We start from the raw sequence: 15,832 nt of genomic DNA, 5'->3' as shown, positions 1-15,832 counted from the left end.
ATTGGCCGTTTTTGACTACTTTAGATTTTACCTCTATATTTCACCTTTAAAAAAATCTTCTTCTTTTTTTTTTGGCACAACCTCAAATATCTGAAATTTGAGTTAATTTTTCATTTATACTATATTTGCACAATAGATCTAAATTCAGACAAAAAAAATTCAAAATCCGAGTAGAAAATACTTGTCATTTTTACTGTAAAAGCCACAAACATGTTTAAGGAATTGTTTTCATAACTTGAAATGCGAATAGAAGTTGTACATTTGTAAAAATTATGCACAAGTTTTGCAAACAACTTTATGTTCAGTATAATATATGCAGGTTTTCTTCCTGAATACTATCGTTGTTTATATTTACTGCGGGAAGAAACGGTTTTTATAAGGAAAAACACTAGAAAGCACTCAGTCCCCCTCCCAACTCCCCCAGCCTTTCCTATTGGTGAAAAAATATACCATGTGGACCAATCAAAAAATGATAGGGCAACATAGCATTTAGTTGTTTACGAAGGCGGGCAGGTGTATACATATAGTTTGAGTCTGACGGCTCTTTGTTTGCTTCTCATCTGTAAACTCTGCATACTCTCTCATGTGATTCAGTTTGTTTTGAAAAGTCTCAACAGGATCTTGAGCTTTATTGTGAAAGGTTTACGTGGAAAACAAACAAGCGTACAGCGGAACCACGCGATGGTTTTACCGTCATTGTTGCTAACGAAAACACGTAAAAACAGGCACTTGCCCGCCCATAGTGTGGTTATATTAAATATAAGAGAAAGAGAGAACTTTAAGAAATTAATATAGCCACTAAGGTGACCGTCAAAACGATGAAAAATACTGCTGTAAACAGTTTATTTTACGACATCACGAAACAAACGATAGCGTAATAGGAAACGATAGACATTTTTATATTGTCATTTGATATATATCGTTATATCGAACAGCCCTAACATACACTCTTATATTTGTACATATATTTATTCTTATAATTCTCAGATTTACCCATTCGTATATTTTGCTTGTTCTTATGTTATTGTATTTTGCACACCTCTGTTGCACACACATAAGAATTTCGCTCACATGTGCTGTACCAGTGTACCTGCACATGTTATGTGATACGGGAAATCTCCAATTTTTTTTTATTTTGTTTTTTTTGAGATTAAATAATATACCATTGTAAAGACGACACAAGAGTTCCAGAGGCTCTTCTGGGAGCCAGAGTCGACCAGAAAACGTTTCCCCGAGCTTGAGTCCTCTATGAAGAGCAGCCTTTCCTTATCGGCAGCGGTCACAGCCGCTACAGAGCGCTGGCAGGCTTGTTTCCCTGGGCCTTAAAACTGCAAAGGCGGCACGGTGCTGTCACGCTGATGGTAAAAACACAGGCCTTTAACACAGTGCCGCTGTGCCACTTTATTTTTTAACAAAACACTACGCTTTATGTATAAAGAACTGCCTATTCTACTACTTATTGAAGAAAAAGAATCCACAAAAGATTATTTTTACTTTCTTTTATTTGTTCCAGATAAATTATAAATTATTTTTTAAAAAGCAATGAAATGCATCAGATGTCTCCCATGCTTTCTTTTCTGCTGTAATTTTTTTTTTTGAACATAAATTGGTCTATTGAAAATAAAATGTAGTAAGAACCACTACATTTTTTCAATAGGCCAATTTATGTTTAAGAAAACCCCAACAATCAAATGATCTCATCTGAGCAAGCACTGGGCGACGGTGGGAAGGAAAAACTCCTTTGTCTTAAAAAGAAGAAACCTTCGACAGAACCAGGCTCAGATGGTGCGGCTTCTGTCAAGACCGGTTGGGGGTTAGGTAGTTAAAAAACTACTCTAACGGTACAGCACTACAGCTTTTTGGTGGAAATGGGTGGAAGGATGGGTGTTACACCTCGTTTCATTGGAGGTCTTACAGGTGGTCGGGGTGTAGATTCAGCTTTTTTACAAATAGGTGGCAGAGGGACAGGACTAGGTCGTGGAATTATAACTAGTTGGGTGGGAATAGGTTGTCTGTGAAGGTTCTCAGTCATGGGAATAGGTTGCTTTCCACTTCTGGATATAGGTGGAACACACATCCTACGAAAAGGTGGTAGGTTGTCGGTCGAGAAAGTTTCCTTTTTCGTTGGTTGTGTGACTTGAGGAGCGGGTGTCAACTTTGTCTTTTTCGGTCTAATGGGTGGCAGTGGAGTCCGCTGTAACTGTTGTTCGTCAGATGCATCTTCCCTGCCTACGTAAATGTATTTATGTTCCTCAAAAAGGGCAATGTCTTTTTCAACTTGACTCATTGCCTCTTCGAGAAACATTTTGTAATTGTATTTTTTGTGCTGTGAAGGGGAGATAGTAAAAGGGAGGGATTGATATTCAAAGTTTAGCTCATTAAACCTCCTCTTTAGGCCCTGGAGAATGTTTTGTTTCTCCTGTTCGGCCAGTGGTTTAACTGTTTCCTGTTGTTTTGTTAACCAGGCATCATTGTCCTGCTTAGCCTTTTCTTTCTCTGCCTTTCTTCTACGCAGGTAGCCTGGAACGATTCTGTAATCGTTTTTCTGTAAATAAAAGGGGACAAGTCCAGATTTCTCAAGGAGCTGCTTGTCCCCTTTGCGTGTATCCACACAAGCAGGTTGAGCCATGACTTTCTTCATGCCTGTGTGTTCTGGTTTTTTCCTGAATGTGTGTTCAGGTTTTTCGCCTTCTGGCCTCTGTGGGCACATTTCGCGATGAGATGGGGCCTTAACTGTTCTTGGCACCATGGTCCTGTGTTCATTTTTATATTTATTTTCTAATACAATTGCTTCCCTGTATTTAGAAATATACATTTTAGGTTTGGGTGGAGGAAGAGTACTCTACTTTGGGAGAAGGTTATAAGCGCTTTCATCTGAAAACACAATTCAATCGCTAGCTTAAATTCACCTGCAAGGGAATTCTACAACTGTGTGTCGAGGCACCCCTATTTATAGATTTTTATGGCCTGGCATGTGACATCATGGTGGCCTGGCTTGTGACATCATGGTGGCCTGGCATGTGACATCATGGTAGCCTGTCTTTGTTCTGTCATTTAAGCCCCACCCCCCTGGTTACTGTTGCTATTGTAACTATTATATTATGAATGCTGGTAGCTAGCATTCCACACACACACATACACTTTTTGCCAAGGTTCCAGCTGCAGTCACCAAGACATGTAAATGTATTTAGTAACCCTCTGGGGTCCAGAGTATAATTGGCCGTTTTTGACTACTTTAGATTTTACCTCTATATTTCACCTTTAAAAAAATCTTCTTCTTTTTTTTTTGGCACAACCTCAAATATCTGAAATTTGAGTTAATTTTTCATTTATACTATATTTGCACAATAGATCTAAATTCAGACAAAAAAAATTCAAAATCCGAGTAGAAAATACTTGTCATTTTTACTGTAAAAGCCACAAACATGTTTAAGGAATTGTTTTCATAACTTGAAATGCGAATAGAAGTTGTACATTTGTAAAAATTATGCACAAGTTTTGCAAACAACTTTATGTTCAGTATAATATATGCAGGTTTTCTTCCTGAATACTATCGTTGTTTATATTTACTGCGGGAAGAAACGGTTTTTATAAGGAAAAACACTAGAAAGCACTCAGTCCCCCTCCCAACTCCCCCAGCCTTTCCTATTGGTGAAAAAATATACCATGTGGACCAATCAAAAAATGATAGGGCAACATAGCATTTAGTTGTTTACGAAGGCGGGCAGGTGTATACATATAGTTTGAGTCTGACGGCTCTTTGTTTGCTTCTCATCTGTAAACTCTGCATACTCTCTCATGTGATTCAGTTTGTTTTGAAAAGTCTCAACAGGATCTTGAGCTTTATTGTGAAAGGTTTACGTGGAAAACAAACAAGCGTACAGCGGAACCACGCGATGGTTTTACCGTCATTGTTGCTAACGAAAACACGTAAAAACAGGCACTTGCCCGCCCATAGTGTGGTTATATTAAATATAAGAGAAAGAGAGAACTTTAAGAAATTAATATAGCCACTAAGGTGACCGTCAAAACGATGAAAAATACTGCTGTAAACAGTTTATTTTACGACATCACGAAACAAACGATAGCGTAATAGGAAACGATAGACATTTTTATATTGTCATTTGATATATATCGTTATATCGAACAGCCCTAACATACACTCTTATATTTGTACATATATTTATTCTTATAATTCTCAGATTTACCCATTCGTATATTTTGCTTGTTCTTATGTTATTGTATTTTGCACACCTCTGTTGCACACACATAAGAATTTCGCTCACATGTGCTGTACCAGTGTACCTGCACATGTTATGTGATACGGGAAATCTCCAATTTTTTTTTATTTTGTTTTTTTTGAGATTAAATAATATACCATTGTAAAGACGACACAAGAGTTCCAGAGGCTCTTCTGGGAGCCAGAGTCGACCAGAAAACGTTTCCCCGAGCTTGAGTCCTCTATGAAGAGCAGCCTTTCCTTATCGGCAGCGGTCACAGCCGCTACAGAGCGCTGGCAGGCTTGTTTCCCTGGGCCTTAAAACTGCAAAGGCGGCACGGTGCTGTCACGCTGATGGTAAAAACACAGGCCTTTAACACAGTGCCGCTGTGCCACTTTATTTTTTAACAAAACACTACGCTTTATGTATAAAGAACTGCCTATTCTACTACTTATTGAAGAAAAAGAATCCACAAAAGATTATTTTTACTTTCTTTTATTTGTTCCAGATAAATTATAAATTATTTTTTAAAAAGCAATGAAATGCATCAGATGTCTCCCATGCTTTCTTTTCTGCTGTAATTTTTTTTTTTGAACATAAATTGGTCTATTGAAAATAAAATGTAGTAAGAACCACTACATTTTTTCAATAGGCCAATTTATGTTTAAGAAAACCCCAACAATCAAATGATCTCATCTGAGCAAGCACTGGGCGACGGTGGGAAGGAAAAACTCCTTTGTCTTAAAAAGAAGAAACCTTCGACAGAACCAGGCTCAGATGGTGCGGCTTCTGTCAAGACCGGTTGGGGGTTAGGTAGTTAAAAAACTACTCTAACGGTACAGCACTACAGCTTTTTGGTGGAAATGGGTGGAAGGATGGGTGTTACACCTCGTTTCATTGGAGGTCTTACAGGTGGTCGGGGTGTAGATTCAGCTTTTTTACAAATAGGTGGCAGAGGGACAGGACTAGGTCGTGGAATTATAACTAGTTGGGTGGGAATAGGTTGTCTGTGAAGGTTCTCAGTCATGGGAATAGGTTGCTTTCCACTTCTGGATATAGGTGGAACACACATCCTACGAAAAGGTGGTAGGTTGTCGGTCGAGAAAGTTTCCTTTTTCGTTGGTTGTGTGACTTGAGGAGCGGGTGTCAACTTTGTCTTTTTCGGTCTAATGGGTGGCAGTGGAGTCCGCTGTAACTGTTGTTCGTCAGATGCATCTTCCCTGCCTACGTAAATGTATTTATGTTCCTCAAAAAGGGCAATGTCTTTTTCAACTTGACTCATTGCCTCTTCGAGAAACATTTTGTAATTGTATTTTTTGTGCTGTGAAGGGGAGATAGTAAAAGGGAGGGATTGATATTCAAAGTTTAGCTCATTAAACCTCCTCTTTAGGCCCTGGAGAATGTTTTGTTTCTCCTGTTCGGCCAGTGGTTTAACTGTTTCCTGTTGTTTTGTTAACCAGGCATCATTGTCCTGCTTAGCCTTTTCTTTCTCTGCCTTTCTTCTACGCAGGTAGCCTGGAACGATTCTGTAATCGTTTTTCTGTAAATAAAAGGGGACAAGTCCAGATTTCTCAAGGAGCTGCTTGTCCCCTTTGCGTGTATCCACACAAGCAGGTTGAGCCATGACTTTCTTCATGCCTGTGTGTTCTGGTTTTTTCCTGAATGTGTGTTCAGGTTTTTCGCCTTCTGGCCTCTGTGGGCACATTTCGCGATGAGATGGGGCCTTAACTGTTCTTGGCACCATGGTCCTGTGTTCATTTTTATATTTATTTTCTAATACAATTGCTTCCCTGTATTTAGAAATATACATTTTAGGTTTGGGTGGAGGAAGAGTACTCTACTTTGGGAGAAGGTTATAAGCGCTTTCATCTGAAAACACAATTCAATCGCTAGCTTAAATTCACCTGCAAGGGAATTCTACAACTGTGTGTCGAGGCACCCCTATTTATAGATTTTTATGGCCTGGCATGTGACATCATGGTGGCCTGGCATGTGACATCATGGTAGCCTGTCTTTGTTCTGTCATTTAAGCCCCACCCCCCTGGTTACTGTTGCTATTGTAACTATTATATTATGAATGCTGGTAGCTAGCATTCCACACACACACATACACTTTTTGCCAAGGTTCCAGCTGCAGTCACCAAGACATGTAAATGTATTTAGTAACCCTCTGGGGTCCAGAGTATAATTGGCCGTTTTTGACTACTTTAGATTTTACCTCTATATTTCACCTTTAAAAAAATCTTCTTCTTTTTTTTTTTTGGCACAACCTCAAATATCTGAAATTTGAGTTAATTTTTCATTTATACTATATTTGCACAATAGATCTAAATTCAGACAAAAAAAATTCAAAATCCGAGTAGAAAATACTTGTCATTTTTACTGTAAAAGCCACAAACATGTTTAAGGAATTGTTTTCATAACTTGAAATGCGAATAGAAGTTGTACATTTGTAAAAAATTATGCACAAGTTTTGCAAACAACTTTATGTTCAGTATAATATATGCAGGTTTTCTTCCTGAATACTATCGTTGTTTATATTTACTGCGGGAAGAAACGGTTTTTATAAGGAAAAACACTAGAAAGCACTCAGTCCCCCTCCCAACTCCCCCAGCCTTTCCTATTGGTGAAAAAATATACCATGTGGACCAATCAAAAAATGATAGGGCAACATAGCATTTAGTTGTTTACGAAGGCGGGCAGGTGTATACATATAGTTTGAGTCTGACGGCTCTTTGTTTGCTTCTCATCTGTAAACTCTGCATACTCTCTCATGTGATTCAGTTTGTTTTGAAAAGTCTCAACAGGATCTTGAGCTTTATTGTGAAAGGTTTACGTGGAAAACAAACAAGCGTACAGCGGAACCACGCGATGGTTTTACCGTCATTGTTGCTAACGAAAACACGTAAAAACAGGCACTTGCCCGCCCATAGTGTGGTTATATTAAATATAAGAGAAAGAGAGAACTTTAAGAAATTAATATAGCCACTAAGGTGACCGTCAAAACGATGAAAAATACTGCTGTAAACAGTTTATTTTACGACATCACGAAACAAACGATAGCGTAATAGGAAACGATAGACATTTTTATATTGTCATTTGATATATATCGTTATATCGAACAGCCCTAACATACACTCTTATATTTGTACATATATTTATTCTTATAATTCTCAGATTTACCCATTCGTATATTTTGCTTGTTCTTATGTTATTGTATTTTGCACACCTCTGTTGCACACACATAAGAATTTCGCTCACATGTGCTGTACCAGTGTACCTGCACATGTTATGTGATACGGGAAATCTCCAATTTTTTTTTATTTTGTTTTTTTTGAGATTAAATAATATACCATTGTAAAGACGACACAAGAGTTCCAGAGGCTCTTCTGGGAGCCAGAGTCGACCAGAAAACGTTTCCCCGAGCTTGAGTCCTCTATGAAGAGCAGCCTTTCCTTATCGGCAGCGGTCACAGCCGCTACAGAGCGCTGGCAGGCTTGTTTCCCTGGGCCTTAAAACTGCAAAGGCGGCACGGTGCTGTCACGCTGATGGTAAAAACACAGGCCTTTAACACAGTGCCGCTGTGCCACTTTATTTTTTAACAAAACACTACGCTTTATGTATAAAGAACTGCCTATTCTACTACTTATTGAAGAAAAAGAATCCACAAAAGATTATTTTTACTTTCTTTTATTTGTTCCAGATAAATTATAAATTATTTTTTAAAAAGCAATGAAATGCATCAGATGTCTCCCATGCTTTCTTTTCTGCTGTAATTTTTTTTTTTTGAACATAAATTGGTCTATTGAAAATAAAATGTAGTAAGAACCACTACATTTTTTCAATAGGCCAATTTATGTTTAAGAAAACCCCAACAATCAAATGATCTCATCTGAGCAAGCACTGGGCGACGGTGGGAAGGAAAAACTCCTTTGTCTTAAAAAGAAGAAACCTTCGACAGAACCAGGCTCAGATGGTGCGGCTTCTGTCAAGACCGGTTGGGGGTTAGGTAGTTAAAAAACTACTCTAACGGTACAGCACTACAGCTTTTTGGTGGAAATGGGTGGAAGGATGGGTGTTACACCTCGTTTCATTGGAGGTCTTACAGGTGGTCGGGGTGTAGATTCAGCTTTTTTACAAATAGGTGGCAGAGGGACAGGACTAGGTCGTGGAATTATAACTAGTTGGGTGGGAATAGGTTGTCTGTGAAGGTTCTCAGTCATGGGAATAGGTTGCTTTCCACTTCTGGATATAGGTGGAACACACATCCTACGAAAAGGTGGTAGGTTGTCGGTCGAGAAAGTTTCCTTTTTCGTTGGTTGTGTGACTTGAGGAGCGGGTGTCAACTTTGTCTTTTTCGGTCTAATGGGTGGCAGTGGAGTCCGCTGTAACTGTTGTTCGTCCGATGCATCTTCCCTGCCTACGTAAATGTATTTATGTTCCTCAAAAAGGGCAATGTCTTTTTCAACTTGACTCATTGCCTCTTCGAGAAACATTTTGTAATTGTATTTTTTGTGCTGTGAAGGGGAGATAGTAAAAGGGAGGGATTGATATTCAAAGTTTAGCTCATTAAACCTCCTCTTTAGGCCCTGGAGAATGTTTTGTTTCTCCTGTTCGGCCAGTGGTTTAACTGTTTCCTGTTGTTTTGTTAACCAGGCATCATTGTCCTGCTTAGCCTTTTCTTTCTCTGCCTTTCTTCTACGCAGGTAGCCTGGAACGATTCTGTAATCGTTTTTCTGTAAATAAAAGGGGACAAGTCCAGATTTCTCAAGGAGCTGCTTGTCCCCTTTGCGTGTATCCACACAAGCAGGTTGAGCCATGACTTTCTTCATGCCTGTGTGTTCTGGTTTTTTCCTGAATGTGTGTTCAGGTTTTTCGCCTTCTGGCCTCTGTGGGCACATTTCGCGATGAGATGGGGCCTTAACTGTTCTTGGCACCATGGTCCTGTGTTCATTTTTATATTTATTTTCTAATACAATTGCTTCCCTGTATTTAGAAATATACATTTTAGGTTTGGGTGGAGGAAGAGTACTCTACTTTGGGAGAAGGTTATAAGCGCTTTCATCTGAAAACACAATTCAATCGCTAGCTTAAATTCACCTGCAAGGGAATTCTACAACTGTGTGTCGAGGCACCCCTATTTATAGATTTTTATGGCCTGGCATGTGACATCATGGTGGCCTGGCTTGTGACATCATGGTGGCCTGGCATGTGACATCATGGTAGCCTGTCTTTGTTCTGTCATTTAAGCCCCACCCCCCTGGTTACTGTTGCTATTGTAACTATTATATTATGAATGCTGGTAGCTAGCATTCCACACACACACATACACTTTTTGCCAAGGTTCCAGCTGCAGTCACCAAGACATGTAAATGTATTTAGTAACCCTCTGGGGTCCAGAGTATAATTGGCCGTTTTTGACTACTTTAGATTTTACCTCTATATTTCACCTTTAAAAAAATCTTCTTCTTTTTTTTTTTGGCACAACCTCAAATATCTGAAATTTGAGTTAATTTTTCATTTATACTATATTTGCACAATAGATCTAAATTCAGACAAAAAAAATTCAAAATCCGAGTAGAAAATACTTGTCATTTTTACTGTAAAAGCCACAAACATGTTTAAGGAATTGTTTTCATAACTTGAAATGCGAATAGAAGTTGTACATTTGTAAAAATTATGCACAAGTTTTGCAAACAACTTTATGTTCAGTATAATATATGCAGGTTTTCTTCCTGAATACTATCGTTGTTTATATTTACTGCGGGAAGAAACGGTTTTTATAAGGAAAAACACTAGAAAGCACTCAGTCCCCCTCCCAACTCCCCCAGCCTTTCCTATTGGTGAAAAAATATACCATGTGGACCAATCAAAAAATGATAGGGCAACATAGCATTTAGTTGTTTACGAAGGCGGGCAGGTGTATACATATAGTTTGAGTCTGACGGCTCTTTGTTTGCTTCTCATCTGTAAACTCTGCATACTCTCTCATGTGATTCAGTTTGTTTTGAAAAGTCTCAACAGGATCTTGAGCTTTATTGTGAAAGGTTTACGTGGAAAACAAACAAGCGTACAGCGGAACCACGCGATGGTTTTACCGTCATTGTTGCTAACGAAAACACGTAAAAACAGGCACTTGCCCGCCCATAGTGTGGTTATATTAAATATAAGAGAAAGAGAGAACTTTAAGAAATTAATATAGCCACTAAGGTGACCGTCAAAACGATGAAAAATACTGCTGTAAACAGTTTATTTTACGACATCACGAAACAAACGATAGCGTAATAGGAAACGATAGACATTTTTATATTGTCATTTGATATATATCGTTATATCGAACAGCCCTAACATACACTCTTATATTTGTACATATATTTATTCTTATAATTCTCAGATTTACCCATTCGTATATTTTGCTTGTTCTTATGTTATTGTATTTTGCACACCTCTGTTGCACACACATAAGAATTTCGCTCACATGTGCTGTACCAGTGTACCTGCACATGTTATGTGATACGGGAAATCTCCAATTTTTTTTTATTTTGTTTTTTTTGAGATTAAATAATATACCATTGTAAAGACGACACAAGAGTTCCAGAGGCTCTTCTGGGAGCCAGAGTCGACCAGAAAACGTTTCCCCGAGCTTGAGTCCTCTATGAAGAGCAGCCTTTCCTTATCGGCAGCGGTCACAGCCGCTACAGAGCGCTGGCAGGCTTGTTTCCCTGGGCCTTAAAACTGCAAAGGCGGCACGGTGCTGTCACGCTGATGGTAAAAACACAGGCCTTTAACACAGTGCCGCTGTGCCACTTTATTTTTTAACAAAACACTACGCTTTATGTATAAAGAACTGCCTATTCTACTACTTATTGAAGAAAAAGAATCCACAAAAGATTATTTTTACTTTCTTTTATTTGTTCCAGATAAATTATAAATTATTTTTTAAAAAGCAATGAAATGCATCAGATGTCTCCCATGCTTTCTTTTCTGCTGTAATTTTTTTTTTTTGAACATAAATTGGTCTATTGAAAATAAAATGTAGTAAGAACCACTACATTTTTTCAATAGGCCAATTTATGTTTAAGAAAACCCCAACAATCAAATGATCCCATCTGAGCAAGCACTGGGCGACGGTGGGAAGGAAAAACTCCTTTGTCTTAAAAAGAAGAAACCTTCGACAGAACCAGGCTCAGATGGTGCGGCTTCTGTCAAGACCGGTTGGGGGTTAGGTAGTTAAAAAACTACTCTAACGGTACAGCACTACAGCTTTTTGGTGGAAATGGGTGGAAGGATGGGTGTTACACCTCGTTTCATTGGAGGTCTTACAGGTGGTCGGGGTGTAGATTCAGCTTTTTTACAAATAGGTGGCAGAGGGACAGGACTAGGTCGTGGAATTATAACTAGTTGGGTGGGAATAGGTTGTCTGTGAAGGTTCTCAGTCATGGGAATAGGTTGCTTTCCACTTCTGGATATAGGTGGAACACACATCCTACGAAAAGGTGGTAGGTTGTCGGTCGAGAAAGTTTCCTTTTTCGTTGGTTGTGTGACTTGAGGAGCGGGTGTCAACTTTGTCTTTTTCGGTCTAATGGGTGGCAGTGGAGTCCGCTGTAACTGTTGTTCGTCAGATGCATCTTCCCTGCCTACGTAAATGTATTTATGTTCCTCAAAAAGGGCAATGTCTTTTTCAACTTGACTCATTGCCTCTTCGAGAAACATTTTGTAATTGTATTTTTTGTGCTGTGAAGGGGAGATAGTAAAAGGGAGGGATTGATATTCAAAGTTTAGCTCATTAAACCTCCTCTTTAGGCCCTGGAGAATGTTTTGTTTCTCCTGTTCGGCCAGTGGTTTAACTGTTTCCTGTTGTTTTGTTAACCAGGCATCATTGTCCTGCTTAGCCTTTTCTTTCTCTGCCTTTCTTCTACGCAGGTAGCCTGGAACGATTCTGTAATCGTTTTTCTGTAAATAAAAGGGGACAAGTCCAGATTTCTCAAGGAGCTGCTTGTCCCCTTTGCGTGTATCCACACAAGCAGGTTGAGCCATGACTTTCTTCATGCCTGTGTGTTCTGGTTTTTTCCTGAATGTGTGTTCAGGTTTTTCGCCTTCTGGCCTCTGTGGGCACATTTCGCGATGAGATGGGGCCTTAACTGTTCTTGGCACCATGGTCCTGTGTTCATTTTTATATTTATTTTCTAATACAATTGCTTCCCTGTATTTAGAAATATACATTTTAGGTTTGGGTGGAGGAAGAGTACTCTACTTTGGGAGAAGGTTATAAGCGCTTTCATCTGAAAACACAATTCAATCGCTAGCTTAAATTCACCTGCAAGGGAATTCTACAACTGTGTGTCGAGGCACCCCTATTTATAGATTTTTATGGCCTGGCATGTGACATCATGGTGGCCTGGCTTGTGACATCATGGTGGCCTGGCATGTGACATCATGGTAGCCTGTCTTTGTTCTGTCATTTAAGCCCCACCCCCCTGGTTACTGTTGCTATTGTAACTATTATATTATGAATGCTGGTAGCTAGCATTCCACACACACACATACACTTTTTGCCAAGGTTCCAGCTGCAGTCACCAAGACATGTAAATGTATTTAGTAACCCTCTGGGGTCCAGAGTATAATTGGCCGTTTTTGACTACTTTAGATTTTACCTCTATATTTCACCTTTAAAAAAATCTTCTTCTTTTTTTTTTTGGCACAACCTCAAATATCTGAAATTTGAGTTAATTTTTCATTTATACTATATTTGCACAATAGATCTAAATTCAGACAAAAAAAATTCAAAATCCGAGTAGAAAATACTTGTCATTTTTACTGTAAAAGCCACAAACATGTTTAAGGAATTGTTTTCATAACTTGAAATGCGAATAGAAGTTGTACATTTGTAAAAATTATGCACAAGTTTTGCAAACAACTTTATGTTCAGTATAATATATGCAGGTTTTCTTCCTGAATACTATCGTTGTTTATATTTACTGCGGGAAGAAACGGTTTTTATAAGGAAAAACACTAGAAAGCACTCAGTCCCCCTCCCAACTCCCCCAGCCTTTCCTATTGGTGAAAAAATATACCATGTGGACCAATCAAAAAATGATAGGGCAACATAGCATTTAGTTGTTTACGAAGGCGGGCAGGTGTATACATATAGTTTGAGTCTGACGGCTCTTTGTTTGCTTCTCATCTGTAAACTCTGCATACTCTCTCATGTGATTCAGTTTGTTTTGAAAAGTCTCAACAGGATCTTGAGCTTTATTGTGAAAGGTTTACGTGGAAAACAAACAAGCGTACAGCGGAACCACGCGATGGTTTTACCGTCATTGTTGCTAACGAAAACACGTAAAAACAGGCACTTGCCCGCCCATAGTGTGGTTATATTAAATATAAGAGAAAGAGAGAACTTTAAGAAATTAATATAGCCACTAAGGTGACCGTCAAAACGATGAAAAATACTGCTGTAAACAGTTTATTTTACGACATCACGAAACAAACGATAGCGTAATAGGAAACGATAGACATTTTTATATTGTCATTTGATATATATCGTTATATCGAACAGCCCTAACATACACTCTTATATTTGTACATATATTTATTCTTATAATTCTCAGATTTACCCATTCGTATATTTTGCTTGTTCTTATGTTATTGTATTTTGCACACCTCTGTTGCACACACATAAGAATTTCGCTCACATGTGCTGTACCAGTGTACCTGCACATGTTATGTGATACGGGAAATCTCCAATTTTTTTTTATTTTGTTTTTTTTGAGATTAAATAATATACCATTGTAAAGACGACACAAGAGTTCCAGAGGCTCTTCTGGGAGCCAGAGTCGACCAGAAAACGTTTCCCCGAGCTTGAGTCCTCTATGAAGAGCAGCCTTTCCTTATCGGCAGCGGTCACAGCCGCTACAGAGCGCTGGCAGGCTTGTTTCCCTGGGCCTTAAAACTGCAAAGGCGGCACGGTGCTGTCACGCTGATGGTAAAAACACAGGCCTTTAACACAGTGCCGCTGTGCCACTTTATTTTTTAACAAAACACTACGCTTTATGTATAAAGAACTGCCTATTCTACTACTTATTGAAGAAAAAGAATCCACAAAAGATTATTTTTACTTTCTTTTATTTGTTCCAGATAAATTATAAATTATTTTTTAAAAAGCAATGAAATGCATCAGATGTCTCCCATGCTTTCTTTTCTGCTGTAATTTTTTTTTTTTTGAACATAAATTGGTCTATTGAAAATAAAATGTAGTAAGAACCACTACATTTTTTCAATAGGCCAATTTATGTTTAAGAAAACCCCAACAATCAAATGATCTCATCTGAGCAAGCACTGGGCGACGGTGGGAAGGAAAAACTCCTTTGTCTTAAAAAGAAGAAACCTTCGACAGAACCAGGCTCAGATGGTGCGGCTTCTGTCAAGACCGGTTGGGGGTTAGGTAGTTAAAAAACTACTCTAACGGTACAGCACTACAGCTTTTTGGTGGAAATGGGTGGAAGGATGGGTGTTACACCTCGTTTCATTGGAGGTCTTACAGGTGGTCGGGGTGTAGATTCAGCTTTTTTACAAATAGGTGGCAGAGGGACAGGACTAGGTCGTGGAATTATAACTAGTTGGGTGGGAATAGGTTGTCTGTGAAGGTTCTCAGTCATGGGAATAGGTTGCTTTCCACTTCTGGATATAGGTGGAACACACATCCTACGAAAAGGTGGTAGGTTGTCGGTCGAGAAAGTTTCCTTTTTCGTTGGTTGTGTGACTTGAGGAGCGGGTGTCAACTTTGTCTTTTTCGGTCTAATGGGTGGCAGTGGAGTCCGCTGTAACTGTTGTTCGTCCGATGCATCTTCCCTGCCTACGTAAATGTATTTATGTTCCTCAAAAAGGGCAATGTCTTTTTCAACTTGACTCATTGCCTCTTCGAGAAACATTTTGTAATTGTATTTTTTGTGCTGTGAAGGGGAGATAGTAAAAGGGAGGGATTGATATTCAAAGTTTAGCTCATTAAACCTCCTCTTTAGGCCCTGGAGAATGTTTTGTTTCTCCTGTTCGGCCAGTGGTTTAACTGTTTCCTGTTGTTTTGTTAACCAGGCATCATTGTCCTGCTTAGCCTTTTCTTTCTCTGCCTTTCTTCTACGCAGGTAGCCTGGAACGATTCTGTAATCGTTTTTCTGTAAATAAAAGGGGACAAGTCCAGATTTCTCAAGGAGCTGCTTGTCCCCTTTGCGTGTATCCACACAAGCAGGTTGAGCCATGACTTTCTTCATGCCTGTGTGTTCTGGTTTTTTCCTGAATGTGTGTTCAGGTTTTTCGCCTTCTGGCCTCTGTGGGCACATTTCGCGATGAGATGGGGCCTTAACTGTTCTTGGCACCATGGTCCTGTGTTCATTTTTATATTTATTTTCTAATACAATTGCTTCCCTGTATTTAGAAATATACATTTTAGGTTTGGGTGGAGGAAGAGTACTCTACTTTGGGAGAAGGTTATAAGCGCTTTCATCTGAAAACACAATTCAATCGCTAGCTTAAATTCACCTGCAAGGGAATTCTACAACTGTGTGTCGAGGCACCCCTATTTATAGATTTTTATGGCCTGGCATGTGACATCATGG

The 15,832-nt window shown here is 39.0% G+C and overlaps 5 protein-coding genes across 5 annotated transcripts; all 5 read right to left on the bottom strand.

The window, feature by feature from the left end:
• Positions 1 to 856: 856 nt before the first annotated feature.
• On the bottom strand, positions 857 to 2,904 carry LOC146561815 (uncharacterized). Its single transcript, XM_085293056.1, has 2 exons — positions 2,046 to 2,904; positions 857 to 2,012 (listed from the first exon to the last, which is right to left on the bottom strand). Exons 1-2 carry the CDS (start codon positions 2,813 to 2,815, stop codon positions 1,850 to 1,852), a joined length of 933 nt encoding a protein of 310 aa, XP_085149182.1. The 5' UTR covers positions 2,816 to 2,904; the 3' UTR covers positions 857 to 1,849.
• Positions 2,905 to 4,029: 1,125 nt separating this feature from the next.
• LOC146561814 (uncharacterized) lies at positions 4,030 to 6,119 on the bottom strand. The gene is made up of 2 exons (XM_085293055.1): positions 5,261 to 6,119; positions 4,030 to 5,227 (listed from the first exon to the last, which is right to left on the bottom strand). The coding sequence occupies exons 1-2, from the start codon at positions 6,028 to 6,030 to the stop codon at positions 5,065 to 5,067; spliced, it is 933 nt and encodes a 310-aa protein (XP_085149181.1). The 5' UTR covers positions 6,031 to 6,119; the 3' UTR covers positions 4,030 to 5,064.
• A 1,803-nt stretch (positions 6,120 to 7,922) lies between these two features.
• LOC146561813 (uncharacterized) lies at positions 7,923 to 9,315 on the bottom strand. The gene has a single exon (XM_085293054.1). It carries the CDS (start codon positions 9,224 to 9,226, stop codon positions 8,261 to 8,263), a length of 966 nt encoding a protein of 321 aa, XP_085149180.1. The 5' UTR covers positions 9,227 to 9,315; the 3' UTR covers positions 7,923 to 8,260.
• A 1,824-nt stretch (positions 9,316 to 11,139) lies between these two features.
• LOC146561812 (uncharacterized) lies at positions 11,140 to 12,532 on the bottom strand. The gene is made up of 2 exons (XM_085293053.1): positions 11,674 to 12,532; positions 11,140 to 11,640 (listed from the first exon to the last, which is right to left on the bottom strand). Exons 1-2 carry the CDS (start codon positions 12,441 to 12,443, stop codon positions 11,478 to 11,480), a joined length of 933 nt encoding a protein of 310 aa, XP_085149179.1. The 5' UTR covers positions 12,444 to 12,532; the 3' UTR covers positions 11,140 to 11,477.
• Positions 12,533 to 13,658: 1,126 nt separating this feature from the next.
• Positions 13,659 to 15,750, bottom strand: LOC146561811 (uncharacterized). The gene has a single exon (XM_085293052.1). The coding sequence runs from the start codon at positions 15,659 to 15,661 to the stop codon at positions 14,696 to 14,698; it is 966 nt and encodes a 321-aa protein (XP_085149178.1). The 5' UTR covers positions 15,662 to 15,750; the 3' UTR covers positions 13,659 to 14,695.
• Positions 15,751 to 15,832: the final 82 nt, after the last annotated feature.

This window comes from Mchenga conophoros, linkage group LG12 (genome assembly GCF_057382185.1).
Source record: "Mchenga conophoros isolate Kocher_MC1m ecotype Shallow Benthic linkage group LG12, M_conophoros_male_GT1.1, whole genome shotgun sequence".
NCBI classification, from domain to species: domain Eukaryota; kingdom Metazoa; phylum Chordata; class Actinopteri; order Cichliformes; family Cichlidae; genus Mchenga; species Mchenga conophoros.
This window is presented reverse-complemented; position numbering and strand designations above follow the sequence as displayed.